Source organism: Lutjanus erythropterus, chromosome 6, assembly GCF_056507025.1.
Source record: "Lutjanus erythropterus isolate fLutEry1 chromosome 6, fLutEry1.hap2, whole genome shotgun sequence".
Lineage (NCBI taxonomy): Eukaryota > Metazoa > Chordata > Actinopteri > Lutjaniformes > Lutjanidae > Lutjanus > Lutjanus erythropterus.
The window spans coordinates 28,310,860-28,330,001 of NC_139322.1; the positions used below are offsets into that span (position 1 = coordinate 28,310,860).

A 19,142-nucleotide genomic window follows, 5' to 3' on the forward strand; every position below is an offset into this window, starting at 1 on the left:
TGTAATGATAGTCTCATGCACACCCCTTCAAATTAAGTGTTACCAATTTTCCTGACCTGTCAGGGTACCCTGAAGTGTTATGGCATGTTTCAAAAAGTTGCACAAAAGAACTTCATTGTTTTAAAATGAATGTTTTCTCAGTTCATAAAATTATTAGTGATGCACAAACCATTATGGAACATCTCACAGGACATGTGGATTTATGACAAGTTATTTTCTTGAAGAAACCTGATACACTGAACCACATTATTTCCTTGGCTTGTCCTCTATAAATGTTATTTTATACTGTGAATGGGAAAAAAAAATCAAGTCTGTTCCTTCGTATATTCCCTTCCAGCACCTCTGAGAACCTTTCAGAACGTTGAAATACAACCGCTGTGTGTCTCTGCAAAGAGCCCTTCATCGTACAAACAGACAGGGTCTCGTTTACGAAAATGAAAATAAATTCAACCAACGGTCGGACAGTGAGGGGCTCAGCAATAGCACTGTTGTCCAACACACACTCAGACACATAAAAAGACACGCACATCCACACACGTACAGACAAAACTTTCAACAGAGAGCATCGTTCAAGTAGATGGGCTTTATCCTGACTCACAGTTACACACTGATGAGAAGAAAACAGTACTTGTTTGTTTTTTGTGTTTTCTCATTGATAAGTCTAACACCAACCATAATTAACAGATCTCTGATCACAATGTCAAGCAACCATTATTTTGTGAACTAGACCTAAGAGAAGACCTAAGTGAAAAAGTATCCACAAAATTTCTCTTCAATTTTTCTTTTTTTTTTTTCACTTTTTATAAATAAATTTTTCAGACCAGATCTCTCTCCTATGTGTATTTTTCATAGTGGTTGCCATAACAATGGTTGACATGACAACAGCATAATTAGTGCAGTTGAATTAAAAAAGAAAGGTCTTAACAGTGGTGTTGATGGTGAGGAGATGGAGGGGGAGAGAGAGGCATCTGGCCGCCTCTGATTGGTGAACAGCTCTGACTTACAGCCCCCTCCACCAATCACTGCCTCTGAGACCTGGCGCCTCGTCGCCTCCTGCCGCGGACCGACCTCTCAGGCTTCAGCAGTGCTGTCTGGGACAAGAGAGAGAGGAATTATTGTCACATCAGTCTCATCTCTTCCTAGACTCTTACTGATGGAATGATTTTACCTCCGCAGTCAAAGCGGCACAACCATTCCCTGCATGGAACAAAAAGTCTTCAGCCAACCTTTTACACACCTCACAGAGCAGGGAAAGACAAGAATACAGCCCCTCAAGCTTACACAGATTCAGTGTCTTGGCTTTGTTATTTTCAGCAACAAAAACATGAAATGCTGCTTTCTGAGGTTAAAAGTACTTTCTTGATGTTGGAAACAGCAGTTGAGAAAACAATCTCAAGCCCATTTAATATATTTCCTGTTTTAAAGACCAAGAATGAATGTTAAACCTCAGCTTTTAAGCCAGCACAGATGAGAAATCCTTAACATGGAAATGTGATCATCTAAAATTTTATGACAACAAGGCGACACCATCTGCTAATAAAGATCATATGGTATCACTGAAAGCTGTTTTCTCTGCTGCGTTATTTTTTATATTTTGAAAAGATCTCTGTACTAAGCTGTGATGGCTGTGGTATATCTGCACTGAGCTCTCCTTGGACAAGCAAACTGAAACAATGATATTCACTATTACCTACAAATGTGAATCATATGAAGGAAGTGGTGATTATATGGAAATATCACACATCATTACATTAACTTTTAGCGCTCTACCGCCATACTAACCGCTCTTTAAGGCTATACTGAGATAAAAACTAAAGTCAGCATGCAAACATACTCACAATAACAATACTAACATGCTGATCCTTAGCAAGGTTTTTTTACCATCTTAGATTGGCAAGCTGCTATACTAACATTACTAAACAGCACTTAAAAAGAAAGTACAGTTGCGGCTAATAGACAGGTCCTTTTGCAAGTATTTTCTCAATCTAAAATTTCCGCCTGATGATGGCGCTAGATGGAAAGTTAAGGGATCGTCATGGTGATTTAAATTCATCTGGAGGGGAACATGAACATCTGTATCATGTTTCATGATAATCCATCCAACAGTTAGAAACATTTTACACAAAACCACAGATGTGAACCTCATGGTGGTGCTAGAGGAAAAGCCAGAGGATCAGCCACTAACATGGCTAAAAAAAAAAACTCAGAGCAGTTCAATGATACTAGTGAGAGGTGATAAACAACCAGTGGTGCTGATAATTAAACTGACAGATCTGTGAGTCAGTGAGGGGGAGCTGGGTCTTACCGTAGCCTTGGTTTCCTCTAGTGCTGTAGCATCCATGTCTCTGAAGTCTTCTAACACATTCTGTAGCCTGATACACAATGAAACACATTAGTTCTCAATACAGCATGTTCCAGAACAGGGGTCAAATCGTATGAGATTTTTATAGTATGATCCTGTAGATGAGCAAATGTACATGTTATAACTGGACATTTTCAAATTACAGTATACTGTGTTAGCATTATACCACTGCAGCCCTAATTTGAGCTGTTAAGAAGAGAGCTTACGTTTGTTTTCTTTTCCTTCCTCTTCTGGCTCCACCCACTGCTCCTGCTTGATCCTTGGTAGGTAGAAATAGAAATCACATTATAAAAACATTATAATAAAATCATGTACAGGTATCCGTGGCATAAAAACAAAGCCATTAAAGTCAATCACAATGCTACATTTCCCCTTTATACTTTAATGGGTCTGTACCCAAACTAAATTCAGGTGTCTCAGCAGGATCATTATGCAGTCCCACTATGTAAAATCTTGTGTTAAAGTCTGAAGTTACTAGGAGACCCAGGCACTCACCCTTCCCTGTTCACTGTCCAGCAACATCCCAGCTGTCTCCTCACTGGACCTCCCACTGCATCCATCCCTGGGACTGAGGTACCCCGCATGAGGAAGATGCCCTTGCCTGTCCACTCCTGCCTCCACATAGGGGCACACAGCCGCAGCAGGCCCAGTACAGTCTGTCTTAGCCTCCTCCAGGTATATGGGTGGCAGAGGAGGCTCTGGGTGAGTGTGTCCCTCTACCATGACCGGTTTCCTTTGTAAGGGTGGCGTAGACCCGTCCTCAGTGGGTTTGGGTGTCCCCTGGGCCGGGGAATGGGCTGCTGCTTCCAGGCTGAGTCTGGATAGGTCTGGGTTGCGGAGGGAACAGGCCCGACGTGGGCTGAGAGAGACTGGGGCGCTCGCCTGGGGCTGAGTTGGGACAGGGGCGGAGGGGGTATGGTGCTCCACGGGGAAAGAGACCGGTGGTAAGGCACAGAAGGGTGAAGTGGGGTCAGAAGGCCCCATGTGGGCCCTGTCTTCTTGCTCTTTAGCACTGACTTGAAGGAAGGAGGTATAGATCGTGTCCATGAAGGAGGTGTAGGGATCGATAACAGACCTGCCCTCAGATACTCGTTGTGGGGGTGGGGTGGGTTCTTGGGCAGGGGCTGGAGCTGGGACAGGACTGGGAACCACATCGGGAGCGATCTGACTGGCTGGAATGTCTTCCTGTGGGGCAGGGCTTTGTGTTTCTTGCAATGAGACTGGCTTCTCTCCTTCTGAGGGTGGTGCAAGGTTCAGCTGGAGGGAAAAAAGTTAATGCAATCATTGACAGTCAAAGATTCCAAAAGAAACGGTATGATGAAATGTACAAATAATTTGTTTTCTCACTGATGCAAAAGAATCCAAAAGAAAATTATCCACTTTTCCAGACATGTATACAAATACTATAACCAGCAACAAATGATCTATAATGGCCAGAAAAAAACACAATACAAATTTGGGATGATTTTTTGCCCAGATTCCTGTACAAATCCTTCAGCATTCTGCTGATACAGAGCCCCATCAAATACTTCTATTGACTTCTATGTTCATTAAATATGTATCACTTGGAATAACAGATGTAGACAGACAAGTTTGGCACACCATTTTTCACAAACTACTTGATCCAAATACTGAAGTTCCTGGTTCAAGCATTAAGTTTGAAACTTAAATTATAGATATGATATAAACAAGATTTTAACTCAGAGAAAGTGATTCAAACTGACATGATGTGATCCACTTGTTAGAGGACATCTCACTCTGTTAGAGTTGTTGGACCTGAAAAACCACTCAGGAGTTCCACCAGACATAACTCTATGATGATGTGTCTGCGACATGGTTTTGATCTGTACTGCATCAAAATTCATTCCCCACCAGGAGCGTTTCAGAAGCTGGCTGAGCACAGACACTGGCTTGTCTAGCTCTACAGGGAACAGCCTTTATTTATGTTACATTACTTACAGAATTAACATCAATTAAACACCAGTACAATCTGCCTAAAAATTAAAAGCTTTTAACTGAATGTTTTGTACACTGCTCTTTGCTAATGAGAGAGTTGTATGAGTCAGAGTTTAAAAAATCCATGTCGTGTGATGTTAATTTACCACTCCAGGTGTCAGGACTCAAGAGTCATTCACCTTCCATTCCATTCCATTTTTATTTTCACTAACATAAGCAGTGAAATGCTGTGTGTGTGTGTGTGTGTGTGTGTGTGTGTGTGTGTGTGTGTGTGTGTGTGTGTGTGTGTGTGTGTGTGTGTGTGTGTGTGTGTGTGTGTGGAGCCCTGCTGTCACACAGGAGAGCAGTGCTGCAACACTAGCAGGCTGAGGTGAACAGTAGACTACAGTACAAAAAAAATCAGATTTTGATCAGTAGTGTTTTAGCTGATACTGAACCTTTAAAGTATATCCAGACCTTCTGCATTATCAATCTATAGGATCAGCTCTGGACATCCCTAGTAAACATCCAAAGCATCACAAAACAATCTATGTGCATGCATTTGAAATAACAGCCCTATTTAGGCAGTAACATCTTGATATTGTTTATCCACTCAGCTACATTCCAGTTACCTACCTGTATGTTGTTGAGTAAGTTGATGGCTCCATCAGGACCCTGCAGCAGAGGCATGCCCAAAGCAGAGGTCTGGACTGGGGGCAGGAGGATGGAACCTGCTCCAATCCCCAACATGTTATGGAGGCCTGTGATGGCAGAAAGATCTCCTACAAAGAGACAGTTCATAAATTTGTTACTGCTACAGAATGCCTGAATGTTTAATGTTTTAATACAGAGGACATTTTGTCATTTCACTGGTATCATTTTAAGGACCAGTGTGAAGGATTTAGTGGCATCTAGTGGTGACCTTGCAGACTGCAAATGCCTCTTTTCACTCTTCCCTTCCAAGAGTGTACAAGAGCCTATGATGGCTACAAAACTTGAAAAGCCGTATCTAGAGCCAATTATGTGTCCAGTCTGGGCTGTTACAGAAATATGATGGTACAACATGGTGTGGAAGAGGATCCATGCCCTCTGTAGAGATAAATGGCTCAAAGTAGGGTCACAAAAACCCAACAAGTCTTATTTTCAGGTATTTTTTATGCTAAGGAAAACACACTTTTTCATCTTTTATTATTATATTTAATTTCTACCATATCCTGCCAATTACTTCCTGTAAATATTACACACTGAACATTATTTTTTCTAATATACTGAATTCAACTTTGAGAAAGAAGTGTTACAGAAGGTCTGCTCTAGCTTACCTAATACAGCAGGGTTAAGCAAAGTGGGCAATAACTGTTGGAGGATAGGGTTGTCCTTGCCTTGGAGAGACAGGGGGATGAGGGTCTCAACACCAGCATCAGTAGATACCTGGAGAGTAAACACCACAAGAGGATTAAATTTAAAGCCAAATAAATGACAAAATAGTAAGTTAAAGAAAACAATTTTTCAAATGCAAAATATACATTAACTTAGACCGTAACCAACAGAGGAAGGCTTGATTTGAAAAAAGAAGACTCATATTTTACCAGTAAAAGGAAATTGTTTTGATAGATTTTGAAGGGAAAAAAAACTAACACAGAGGGAAACAATGGAGCAATTTAGGAAATGAGCTCACAGGCTGGAAACTAGGAGGAGCTCAGAGGAATCAGCTATAGGAGACAGGGGAGCCTACCTGAGGTTGGGTATGTTGGGTTTGCTGTGCAGGAGCTAAATGGGTGTGGGGAGGTGGGTGGAGCTCGGCAGAGCTCAGGGCAGCAGTGAGCAAGGCAGGACTCAGGGGCAGGAAGGCTGCAGGGGGAGGAGGAAGAGCGGCAGGAAGGAGGAGAGACTGCAGGGCTTGGATGGGGCCCTCAGCTCCTGGAGGAATGGAAAGGAGGCCCTGGGCAACCTCCAGGAGCCCAGGGGCTGGCAAGGTTGATGGATCTAGGAGGCCGGAGGTCTTATCCAGATTGAGACCCTCCAGTGTGGTGGGGATCTGTTGCGGCTGCTGGAGTGGAACTTCCAAGCTGACCTGGCTCAACTGACCCAGCCCAGATAGAGGTAACAATGGCGCCTGCTGTTGCCCAAGCAACAAGGATGCCATAAGCAGAGCCTGAATGCTAGGTTTTTCTGCCAGCCCTAAATCAGCTTCCTGTCCTGGAGTGGGGGTTGAGGCTGGGGCTGGGAGTGGGTTCAGCAGGCCCAAAAGGTTCAGAGGCAGTTCCCCTTGAGCACCACTCAACAGGGGCAACAAGGGAAACAGAGGGTTGTTGTTGATCTGTTGTTGCTTCTGTTGTTGATCCTGCTGTGTCTCTTGTTGTTGAATCAGTAACTGCTGCTGCTGCTGCTCCGATTGCTGCTGCTCTGCAAGATTCTGTGGTGCAGCATTGGCAGGCGGCATCTGTGCATGTTGCCCTCCCAACCACAGTCCCCCTAGAGGCAATGAAGCCAGAACTGTAGGGTCCAGGAGGGATGGCAGACCTCCTGTGGATGACAGCAGCTGAAGCAGCTGCTCTTGGTTCATGAAGGGGAAGGCCTCTGCCAGAGGTAAGGGAGTGGTTGAGTCACCCACAGCTGAAGGTGTATGAGGACTGTGATTGTCCCCGAAACGAGAGGAGACTGTGGGCCCGGGGCTGGCAGCTGATGGAGGTTTGGTCACAATGGAGACCTTCTGTTCCACACATCTAGGCTCCTCTGACACTGTGGGAGAGACATGAAATATTCACATCTGTTCTGGACTACGTTTCAATCAGTAAACAAATTTTAAATACAAGTACAGAGCAGTGCAGCATGCAGCATTTAACACAGGATTTAACTGTGTTGGCAGCATCAGTATTCATAAAGCCTCCTCATACAAATAGAAAACTTTTAGAATATTGACATTTTGTAAATCCTGATAAAGATAAAAGTTATTCACAAAGCATCTTGGCCCTGAAGGGAACTCCTAAGGTGAAAAACTGTCAGGAGTAGGGAGAAGGACTTTTTAAGAGGCTTAAGCAGAGGAGAAAAAGGCAGACAGACAAAGACATAGGAGAAACCTTTCAAATGCTGAAATACAGTGAGTTGGTGAACACTAATATCACATATGAATAATTTTTGTGGTCTATCTCATTAGAGATGCACTCACCCCCCCAACCAACGAAATAACACTATAATGCTAGAAAACAAAAGTGATCACAACACTTCACATATTTGGCAACTGAAAAAATGCAACAATGCCTCCATGATACCTCACAACCTTCAATCAGCACAGTGATCACACAAACAATTAGAGTGTTTTCACAGTGTCACATAGATGTTCGGTTCATTTCAACTGGATGTCCACATCTTGCAGGCTCACAAACGTTAGCTATCAGCATGTGAACAGGCTACTACACAAGTAGGCCTGTGTTTTCAAACAGCAGTAGGCTACTTTTAAAGTCTGGCTGACAACTAAATCAACAGAGATTTATTACATAAAATAGTAATCATCATTACACTGTTCTAAGCCCATTATCACTAAGATTGCATTTTCCTTCCTTTTTGGATCAACCTATCACACATTTTAAAAGAATGGCTAATAACTAGTAACTGGAGTCAACTACACCTCCTCCCTAAGGCAAAAGTTTCCCTTCCTTGTATTTTTCTACATCATTCAGGCTCAGTTAAGAGCTCTCTGTGAGTATTCTCACAATGTTTGCAAATATGCCCCCAGATAGTTAACTGCAAAAACATTACATTTACAAGCCAACACATCAATAAAAATGAGCACTCACATCGATTTAGATGTAGAAACCAACATAGGGGGCAACCATAAGAAAACATTTGTACCCCTTGCGCTGAGCCATCCTAAGAAATGCAATAATCTGTAAAGCTTGATTTAAAGAGGGAGTTTATGTCCAAACACATACTTGAAGTTAATCAGTCTTGAAATGGGAAGGGTGTTTGTACTCAAGTTGGCAGTTCAGCATGCAAAGATGCCGCCAAAATGTTACATAACCAAAGGTAAAGTATGACTATACCACATGCCTGTGGCATCTGATAAAATAAATGCATAAAATGTGGAAGGATTGTTTCAGGATGGGTAGTAATCTACTGGTATCTGTATCACTTTAAGGGTACTGGTATTGTAAGTTTTTATACAATAACCAACCCTAGTCTTGACTGAACAAAGTTGGTGAAAGAAACTTGATGTCTATATGGGTACATTATACTGCCAAGCTCTACAATATTACTTTGAAATGCATTCATAAGTTAAGGTGATTATTCACGAATTAAGATGCTTCAGAGTGAAAACTATCCTCACCTGCAGTGGGATTTCCTTGGGAAGACATCACTACATCAGTGGTACGGTCGGAGGAGGAGCCGTCCCCTTGAGGAACAGTGGAAGATGCTGCGAGAAGGGCCAGGACATGGTTGCTAAGATCAAGAGGCTTTGGGGAGCTGGAAATCGCCATGGAAACACTGCCTTGAGAATGACTCAGGTCCACTGATGTAGATACACTGTTACTACTAGTCTCCCTCACCATGGTGCCCTGTGTCGAGGCTTCCTGCAATGGTGCCTGTGAGTCTATTGTAGGAATGTGATTCTCAGTTGGCTGATGCTTGTCTGAGGCAGTCGGAGACATGTGTTGAGATGGGCTGCTGCTATTGTGTAAAGCTAAATTTGAGTTGGGCAGCACTGAAGAGGGAGAATGTCTCTGTAGAGGACTGGATTTAGTAGGCTGTGGATGTGATGGAGACTGCACTGATCTGAAGTGAGAGGAGGTGGGAGGGGGAGAAAGTGGTTGTGGTGTCGAGGGCATAGGATTAGTGTTACTGGTTTGGCATGGTGACTGAGTCTGTCGGTGCCTGACATTAGAATGAGTGACTGGAGAGCTGGGTGACAGTCTGGGGCTCTGTTTGCTAGTGTTACCGCCTCCTTCATTAGATCCTGACTGAGCTGAGTTGGACACTGAGGCTGTGGCCTGTGCATTCTGAACACTGAGCAGATGTAACAGAGCAGACAGTGGCTGGGTCGGTGGATCCAAGCCGAGAGGTGCAGGCGTCAGGTGTGTAGTGAAATCCAGAGCTTCATTTTGTCGAGGAGGCCTGGACAGGTGTGCTATCTGTCGGGGAGCAGCGGGCCTTGCCGTTTGCCCAGGGAGATGATGATGATGATTTTCTAACATGACAGCATTCTGGTTCTGCACAGCTGAGGTAGAGGAGGAGTGCAAGGAGGAGGAGGGGAAGGAAGAGGAAGAGGAGGACAGGTTGATAGCTGTAGCAGAAATGGCGTCTCCTGGTGGGGTCTTCTGCGGCCCATTAGCCAGCTGCTGGGTGTCTCTTAGCATGCTGAGCACTGTGGGAGATCGCCGTTGCCTCTTCCTGTGCGATGCGTTGCGCTCTGCTGTGGGAGGCAGGTGGGGCAAGGAGGAAGCCAGGGACTGGGCCACAGACTGGGATGGAGGAAAGAAGACGGAGGAGGCTGTTGCAAGGGAGGGATGGGAAGGCCTAGTAGAAGCGATGGAGGAGGGAGGGTGGCTGTTATGTAAAGTGCTGTTTGTTACCTTTGACTGCTGCTGCTGCGCCTCCAGAGAAGAGGGCAAGCTCGCTGGGTTGCTGGCCACATTTGAACTCTGGTTCTGGGTTATCTGGTTGGCCAGCTGAGCCTTGGCAGCCGCTGAGAGCAAACTACTCGCAGGAAAAGAAGCCGGGTGCGGCAGCTTGCTCTGATGGCTGTGATGATGGTTCAGAAACGGCCCCAGAGGTAAACCTGATGGCCCTGCGGAGTTCAACCCAAAACTTGGCGGTCCTGAGCTGGGAGTCGGACTCATGGTGCTCTTTGAGGGCTTCGAGGAGAGAGCGTGAGGGTTGCTACTGCTTTGGTTGGTCAGTAAGGAGGGGTTAGTAGGGAGAAGGAGGTGGTGGTTATTAGTGCTGCTGTTGCCTGAGTTCTTAAACTGCTCCAAGATGTCTTCCAGCTTGTACTTGGGGAAGTGGGGGCTGGGGTTGGGGGAGCCAGCAGAGAGAGGGGAGTGCGGAGAGGAAGAGGTGGATTTCCTCCTCTGAGACATGTTACTTCCCATCAAACCTCCTCCTGCTGCTCCTCCCTGATCGGAGAGAGGGGACGGAGAGGCTGAAGGGTGGCGAGACCGCTGGTGAGGAGACACACAGTTCATGTTGGGGACAGAGGGAGACAGGGAGGGAGGCGGAGAGAGGGGGGAGCCTCCCACAATGACACCATGAGGATGATGAGCATGAGTCTGTGCTCCTCTTCCGCCTCCACTAATGGTCATAGGGGAAGAGGGAGGAGGTGAAGAGAGGGGTCCTAGACGAGGAGAACCCGGTGTCTCCGGGGTTTTGGGCGTTCTTTGACCTTGACTAATGTTCTGGGGTGTGGGGGTACGAGGTGACCTCTGGGCAGAGCTGTAAGGTGGGAATGAGGAGCTGGAGGGCGAGTTGGAGGAGGCAGAGATAGGAGGAGGATGGTGAAGCCTTCTCAAAGCCTCCAAGGGGTGGTGAGAGTTTGTGCCTGTGTGAAGGACAGGGGAGGAACCATTGTAAGGGTAAATAAACTGGTGCGAGGATTTGGGACTGGCACAAGGGTTTGGATGGAGGTTGCTGTGGGGTCGAGTGGGGACTGAATGGAGTTTGGGATGGTAAATTCCATGATCCTCTTCTTCCCGCTCCACGAGTACTCGCTTTGGATCGCGGCTGTCCACCCCACTGCTCATCTCTGAAAGTGGACACAAACACATGCACAAAAATCATTTACTAAATTGTTTTTACATCAACATGACAGCTAGGGCTTCTTAACCCATTATTGTCGAGGGAGGGACACATGAAGACCTGATGAATTTTGTAACTGAGTGGACACAGGAGATCAGTGAATAAAAAGTTTATTCTGATAACAATGTGTTTGTGGACCTTGCTCTGTCAAAGTGTTTTGTCAACCAGTCACCTGATACAGTTCAAGCTCAATAATAGATCAATTACAGCTGACTGACATCAAACTTGAAAGCTGTATTGTATTGTAATGCAATTTTCTATGTTATTTTAGTGTTTATTTCGTAGCTTAACCTATTGAACTTGGCACTAGCATGTTACTGGGGTGATGTTGGTTTAATCTTGTAATATAAAGTCAAGAAACTGCGTGAACGTTAATTTGAAGACAACTAAACAACAAGAGTAGCAGGTTGGATAGTAGTAACTATTTTTTCATGTTGCTTTTTGTGCAAGTTTAAACTGCTTTGAGCTCTGCTTGTATACGGAAGCTTATGTGCCCTCTGTGTGTGCATGTGTCTGTTGCTGCCATGTATGAATTTACTTGATAGACATTCCCTGAAGGTAACGATATAGCTGTGTGTGTAAAAGAAACAATGAACCTGCAGGAATTCATTTGCTTGGAAATGCTGTATAACTTTGATTAGCATTTATTTAGGCAGCATGTAGAGTCAATCAGTGTACTGTGGCTGATCTGGTTTATCTGGAGACAACATGAAGTATGTACAGCCCTAATGACAGCATTATTTACTTTCATAAAAGGTCTTGCATACAGTAATTAAACTAATTACTGAGAATGAAAATTCTGCCATATTTGAATGCTCAGGAGGAGAATTTTGATCCTAAGTCTTGAGGACCCTTCTTTGGAAATATGGGCAATTGAGAGCAGTAGGAGTTGAAACTTTCCACTTCTATAAGCTATTAGATTTAGAAATCATAATGTAGCTGTGGAAGAAGAATGGGTGTCAAAGTATGCAAAACAAAATTATGATCCTTCTCAAGAAGTCCATGTACTAATCCTTGTACAGTCATGAGTGTCCTTGATTGAATCACCAGTTATTGGGCACTTGATGCATGTCTGTATGATGTAGAAATCTGTAGTAGAGTGAGATCTAATCCATTCTAACTGCATGTGCTCCCATGTTAATATGCTTGTTATTTTCTGAATACTGTTTATGCACTATGGTGGATCTGTGTTAACTGAATGCACATTAACAAGAGTAGATAACAGGTCAAAATAACCAAATACGTTAATGGGAGCACACCTATATTTTGTCAAAATATAAACTGGCTTATGAAGGAAAAAATAAGGAAAAAAGGAGACTGAACCACAGGACCACAATGATGGAACCAGGGCTTGCATTTGTCAGCATATGCTGGCTTTTTTTTTTCAAATGTTTGATGAGAAATATGCCAAATAACCTAGATGTAAGATATAAAATATCTAAAAAAAAAAAGAAAAGAAAAGAAAAAACAGTTTTCAGTACCATTCAGTAGAGAAGTTTGCTAAAGACTGTGCATAGAGCTGCATTAAGACTCACAAAAATGATACAAATAAGCATGTCTGAGAGAGGCTATCCATAGCACTGAAAGGAACTTGACTTCATAGGTGTAGTGTTGCCACTGGAACAATGCTCATGCACTTTTTTTTCTCTGAGTGAGGAAACAGAATATTTGCAGTTTGCATAATCCATTTCTAAAGCACTTAAAGACCTAATCATCATCACAACATATGTATAGTTATAGTTAAACGATTGTATGTAAATGTGCCACCTTAGGAACAGTGGTGCAATTTGTCATAGGTGTGCTCCTGTGCTTGCTTACTTCCAAACACCTTTGTGCCTTTGCTATAATATGTCTGCATACTTTAAGACATTGCACTTGTGCCCAAATATATTGATGGCTATAAACAGCAGCAAGACAACACATCTGAGCAAACGAAGTATCCACCAACTGCACATTATGCTCTTTTCTGAATGTCATGTCTCTTCCCAATGTGGAAGTAGATGACTGCTTTGAAAATATCACTGGTTTCAACTCTGCGTGTCTGACAGCTGCTGCACTGACCATCGTCAATTCAATCCCACACCCACCTGCTCCCACAGGACGTCCAAACATCACTGGCTTGTCTAACAGATACCCCATCCCACTCCTGCCCACATCTGTGGTGATTCTTATCACACACCATCAAAAATGTTTTCTACTGAAACTCTGGCTGGCCCTTTCCACAGGGAAAAGTAGACACATTTAGCTTTATGGATTTTGCTTTAGGCAGTAGGATCTAAAGTGTATTCAAACACGGATATGGATCATGTCACAGTTTCTCTGATAGCTTATGTCAAGGGAATAAGAGCGAGGGGGAGAAACTAAATGGAAACATCTGTTACTGTATGTTGCAGACATATGGTTTACTGTATGTGTATTTACATGCATGGTTTAGTGCAATAACAGCCACTCATACTTTCAGAAATTAAATTTCATCTCTAATTCATCACAACATCTACCAATGATGATGACACTAACAAAGCGCTCGCACACACATTAATATATGTATGTCCGATCTTGCAGAACCTGTGACATCACAGTCTGGTAGCAACCCTCTACATGAGTGTAATGCACACAAAGCACACCCAACCCCAATATGTCAAAAGACTCGGGGGGTGGGAGGTAGCATAGTTTTATTTACAGTCTGACAGGCATGAATTGGAGACAGCTAACAGAGGGCCCTTTTTTCACCAAATAAGCTCTGGTTCTTAAAACGGTTCCATTCAAGATTCTTGGAACCTTAGTGCTATCTAGTGAGCCAGACCATTTTTCCACCAGTTTTGAGCAGAACAATTGTCATCAAGGATGTCATCAACACAGGGTGTTGCATAAGACACAACAACCTGGAGAATATGACACACCCACTTTGGCTCCCAAGGAAAACTTTTCTATATTTCTTTTGTCCTAGCCGGGAACAAATATTTGAGATTCCAAACCAGTTAATTTTTGGTGGAAATAATCAAACTGATAGAAAATTATGTTCTTGAACCAGAATGGGGCCGGTTCCATGTTGGTAGAAAAGGGCCCACAGAGAATCCATCCACACCAAAATTAAAATGAACATTTCCTACATGATGCTGATCAGCATCTGTGCAGTGAATCTGTGGAATTCAAAGGTACAGGAGTACAGCGTGTCTCAATGCTTTAAAACTTACCTGGATGATGAGGGTTGGCAAAGGGCAGCTGTGAGGCCTGCATACTCCGACATAGAGCAGCCATCGCTACCACTTTCCTGCGGTGGTTACAGAGTTTGGTCATGTCCTGCTCTGCTTTGCCTAACTGCTGGCTGTGCTGCTCTACCTTCACTCCCACAGTGAAGTTGAAAACCTGCATGATGGATAAAAGAGGAGTAGACAGAAGTCAGAGACCTATTTGTATGACATTTCATCAAATTTCAAAATTTCAAAAAATCAGTTCAGTTAGGGGTATTTTGCATTCATAATATGAACTGTCAAATCAGGATTGTTGCACACTCCCATTTTCAGGAAAAAAGGTTGGCCACGATTCCACACAGTTGGACAAGCTTCTTTCAAAAAGTTACTTAGATATTTAATTGAACACAAGCGGGGCTACATACCTGCTTACTAAATTACTATGAAGTTGAACACATTTAAAATTTCTTTGTGCAAACAAAATGTCTGATGTTTTTAATTATTTTAAACCATGTTTTCTGCATGACAGCAAAATCAAAATACATTGCTGTAAAAACAGCACACAGTTCATCAATCTCCTGAGTGTCAGAACAAATGCTGGTAAAACAAACCCACACCGGTCAAGTGAAATTGAAGGGATTAAAAGGTCATCACCATGCCGTCAATAAGTGTACAAGTGCACATCCAAGTATCACAGAGCTACTAAATCTGAAAACGCAAAAGAACAGGTATATGGGGATACTCCATATATGCACTGTATGTACAGTATTTTGTGTGTATTACTCATCCTCTCACACACACCAAAAACAAATTTAAAACTTAAAACACCGGCTTTACCTTATGGATGATGAGTGGGCACTCAAGACCACATTTGCAGGTGCCATCAGTCAACAGGTAGGTCTTGACCTCATCCAGAGAAGATAGGGCAGTGCCACTGGGACTACAGACAGAAGAAAGGGACAAAATGTCACAGCAAACTCACAGCAACCTGAAGAGATGTGAACAAAGATGTATTCAAAGCCCAGCAAAATTATAAGCTGCAAAGCTGAACACATCTCAAGGTCTCCATATTTCAATTTTGAGAATATAAAGCATGTAAAGCCAAGAACATGGCTACATATACAAACTTACACATTGTGTGATTTAACTAATTGCTTCAGATAGCCCTGCTGTACAACAGAAACTCTGAACATAAGCCTTATTATGAGACTTAGTATTGTTGATGGAAATAGAGAAACAAATCCATGTGAGAACAGTTCCAAATTATCTCATCCATTAGAATCATATGGCTCCAAGCTTATCAATTCCTTTCATTCATTCCAGCATGTCCTTCTGACAGATTCACATTGCAAAACAGTGATGTCAGATTCATGCATCTACTCTTTAGTCAACTTGCAACATGAAAGATGTACGATGGAGAGGAAACAGCGGTTAAACAGTGGCTCTTTTGGACACCTTAGTGTCATGCATGGAAATCAAAATAAACTTTTCTGCCTTGAGCTGATAAAGGAAAATAAGGCAAAGGAAAATCTTATACCACTTTTATTTTAAAGTACACTGATAAGATATAACAAGCTGTACTTTGTATCAATTAGACAAAAGCTAGAAATACTATGTTCTTCATTGGAGAGTAGTTATATCTCAATTAGACACTGTCCAGAATGATAAACAAATAACATGTAACAAGCTGTACTGTCACTGAAAATCTTAATTGAAGAAAAAAACATCTTCATCTTTAAATCTGCAAATTTCTAAAACAAATCCACAGAACCTACAGTCACCAGCAGATTTCACTTACACATTCATATGCCTTCAAATAAAAATCCAAATATAAATAAACATCAGCAATAATTTCCATACGCTTTCTGATCAACTGAACCAACCTACCTGATATAGATCACCTGCCCGCCCTCCACTCTCCTCTGCCAGCCGATGGGGACGTGTATTGCAGTGGTGTGGACCCCATCCTTGTCCCCACTTACAGTCTCACTGCCTCCCATCATTTTGTAGTTGCTGCCTGCCAGCACCTTCGAAGAGCAGCCAAGTGTTAATGCATATTTTCATTAATCCCATAAAATGAGCTTAAATTTGTTTAATTCATGATTTGCCATTGTTCTGTATTTGAAAGGCCATTATCTAAAACAAGCTTTAAAATCACCAATCAAACTTCCATGGGTTGCTCTGGCCTAATAACAGTGCAGGTGCTCATCTTTACTTCCATAACACACACAGTGCCTGAAAGGATGTGTCTGATTTACTTTTGTCCATTATCTTACTAGTATAATTCTTCTAATTTAAAACAAAAGAAAATGTGACTTTGGAAGTTTTGTCAACATTCACAAATTATTCTGTGGCATTTACACCATTTAAATAAATCACTTGCTATAAGTTGCTTTAAGAATATCTTCATACACCATACAGGTGCTAAAAAATGAATGCATGTATTCAGAGATGACTAAAGCCAGGGGTAGTAGGAAAACAACATGAAGCAATGAAGTTGGGAGTAGTACTAATGGCAAGAACTTCAAAATAGTTTCAGCCCTGTGTAAACATGCAACTAGTTTGTTATGTGTATCAGTGTAGTTTGTTGTGCCTTACTGTGAGCCACTAAATAAGTAAACACATGCATGTATAAAATGGATGAACCAATGTCTATGCAGTAAAGTCTTTGGGATATCAGTGTTCTAATTAAAGTAACCTCAAAGTGCATGCCAAATGTATGAGCCATGTTCATCTGATTACACAACGCCAAATGTCAATGTCAAACATCAAAAAATGCAACCTTGGGGCCATGATGAAATCATACTAGGTTTAACAGTCACAAAGAACACATACAACAATGGTTGTTAATGAAATATATTACACTATTTCAATGTCAACTAGTGAGAATTTATGTCCTCTACATTTCCAAAAAGTTCTGGCAAAGTGCCCAACATTTATTTTCCTTATGCACGTGCACCTGACAATTCAAGATTCAAAATGTTGTTTCTAACATTTAATACCCAAATATGATGCAAACTTATCATTACAGGGTGTGGCCACAACAACAAAAAAAGATGGTTTTTAGTTTGCTGTCAAGGTAAAGTTATTAAAAAAAAAGAAAGAAATAACTTAAGTGTATTATGCTTACCTTGTCATCTTTGGGAAGCCAGGATCTGTTTTGGCTAAGGTATCCACTGTCCAATGTACATGCTGGTGGGTGAGAAGCACACAGACTGCCAGTAGAAACTGACTTGATGTCCAAATTCCTGGACTTTCCTCGGGTATGAGGCAGATCCTCAACTTAGAGGATGACTCCTGCTGATGTATTTATTCAGTTCACATCAGAGTAGGGTCGTGGAGGAAGATGGTGAGCAGCCTGCAAAGAAAGGGGGAGGTGGGTTATGTAATCTGACAGGGAGAACCAGGGTAAATAACTGGTGTAAAAAAACATTTCCTGCAAATGATATGATCCAAGCGCACTTGAAAAAATGATTACATGAGATGTATTACTCTATGAAAAAGAATACAACTTCAGAGCAAGCTGTGGCTACTTTGAAGTGGGAGGGTGTGTTTGGATAGGCCCGTGGTTTACTGAATGTTTAGCCACAATATAAGCAGCAGCTATCCCAACAAACAACTTACAAGCTAACAAGCTAGCAACCTGAAAGGAGCCTGAAATAAAATATTAATGGGCTTCGTAGTTGAGCTCCAGTCGACATGTTTGCAGTGTGCAGCTATGGAACAATATCTCAACATAACTACACGACTGGTACACGACAGGCAGCCTAGCAGCTAGGCTAACAGCTAAGCTAGCAAGCTACCCTACTTTGTACTATGTTGTCGTGACAGCTGTCAGGCGCACAAAACACTCCGATGTAAAACTCTTGCATATTAGCAACGGTAACAAGAACTGAGCCAGCCACAATACTGCTTCACAAATAAACCCTATCACCAGCCTGCGGTTACTGACAGACAGCCGTTAGCAGCCGTTAGTGTTAGCAGGACCTCTCAACCTTTCTCTGGAGGCGTCAGGCTCTCTGTGTTGGCGAAGTTTTGGACTCTTCGCTTTTCAGGCTCGCGGGAGAATCAAGAGTTAGCTGACTAGCTAACGGACTAGCCAGAGACTGTTTTGAAAACGGCTGATACTTTAATAAATAACCGTGAAATAAATAAATCCACCATTCAAACCATGCATTAGTGCGATCAATCAGCTCTAAGCGTTTATGTAACGTCTGCCAGTCCGATTTAAAAACAAAGGGCAATAACGCTTCATTTTACTGCGCTTGGCTGGGATCTCGGGGCTAACACTAGCAGCTAGGCTAGCAGAGCTAGCTGACTGAAATTTACTTGATTCTGGAGTGTCCCAACAAGACTGAAGGATGTCCCGCTGCCGGTGCACACTTATCCAGCCGTCGCCTTGGGATCTGCTCCGCTAAACCGTCTAGCGTTCAGATGTATTCCGACAACCATTACGACCCATGTAATCCCAAATTCACAGTTTCCCACTGTTTTTTTTCTTAGAGATTCCGAGCAAAAAAAATAATAATGGAGTTTTCTGTCGGGCATGCGCACTGACTGCTCAGGGAGTATTGTACCCGACATGCAACGGGATCTTTGTAGTGTTCCAGACAGACATCAGTGCGGAGCTCCTTGGATAGAGGACATGATAATGACAGAATAGTGAAAGGCCCTGGATACATGTCTGCAGTTCAGGATAATGGATGCATGAGCAGCAGTCTGCACTGAATTTCAGCCTAGATAAGATGTCATCTGACAGCATACAGAAATATAATATAACACATGCCCACTTATATAACTGTTGTTTTTTTTAATTTGGAAATTTTATTAATGCATATCACAATCCATACTGCTGCTCTGGGTGT

The 19,142-nt window shown here is 42.7% G+C and overlaps 1 protein-coding gene across 1 annotated transcript; it reads right to left on the reverse strand.

Moving 5' to 3' along the window:
• Positions 1-62: 62 nt before the first annotated feature.
• Positions 63-18,851, reverse strand: mbd6 (methyl-CpG binding domain protein 6). The gene is made up of 13 exons (XM_084721523.1): positions 18,607-18,851; positions 17,408-17,635; positions 16,165-16,304; positions 15,115-15,217; positions 14,281-14,452; positions 8,622-11,033; positions 6,030-7,036; positions 5,617-5,725; positions 4,934-5,079; positions 2,858-3,619; positions 2,569-2,621; positions 2,306-2,372; positions 63-1,091 (listed from the first exon to the last, which is right to left on the reverse strand). The coding sequence occupies exons 3-13, from the start codon at positions 16,278-16,280 to the stop codon at positions 1,020-1,022; spliced, it is 5,019 nt and encodes a 1,672-aa protein (XP_084577649.1). The 5' UTR covers positions 16,281-16,304; positions 17,408-17,635; positions 18,607-18,851; the 3' UTR covers positions 63-1,019.
• Between the last annotated feature and the right edge of the window lie 291 nt (positions 18,852-19,142).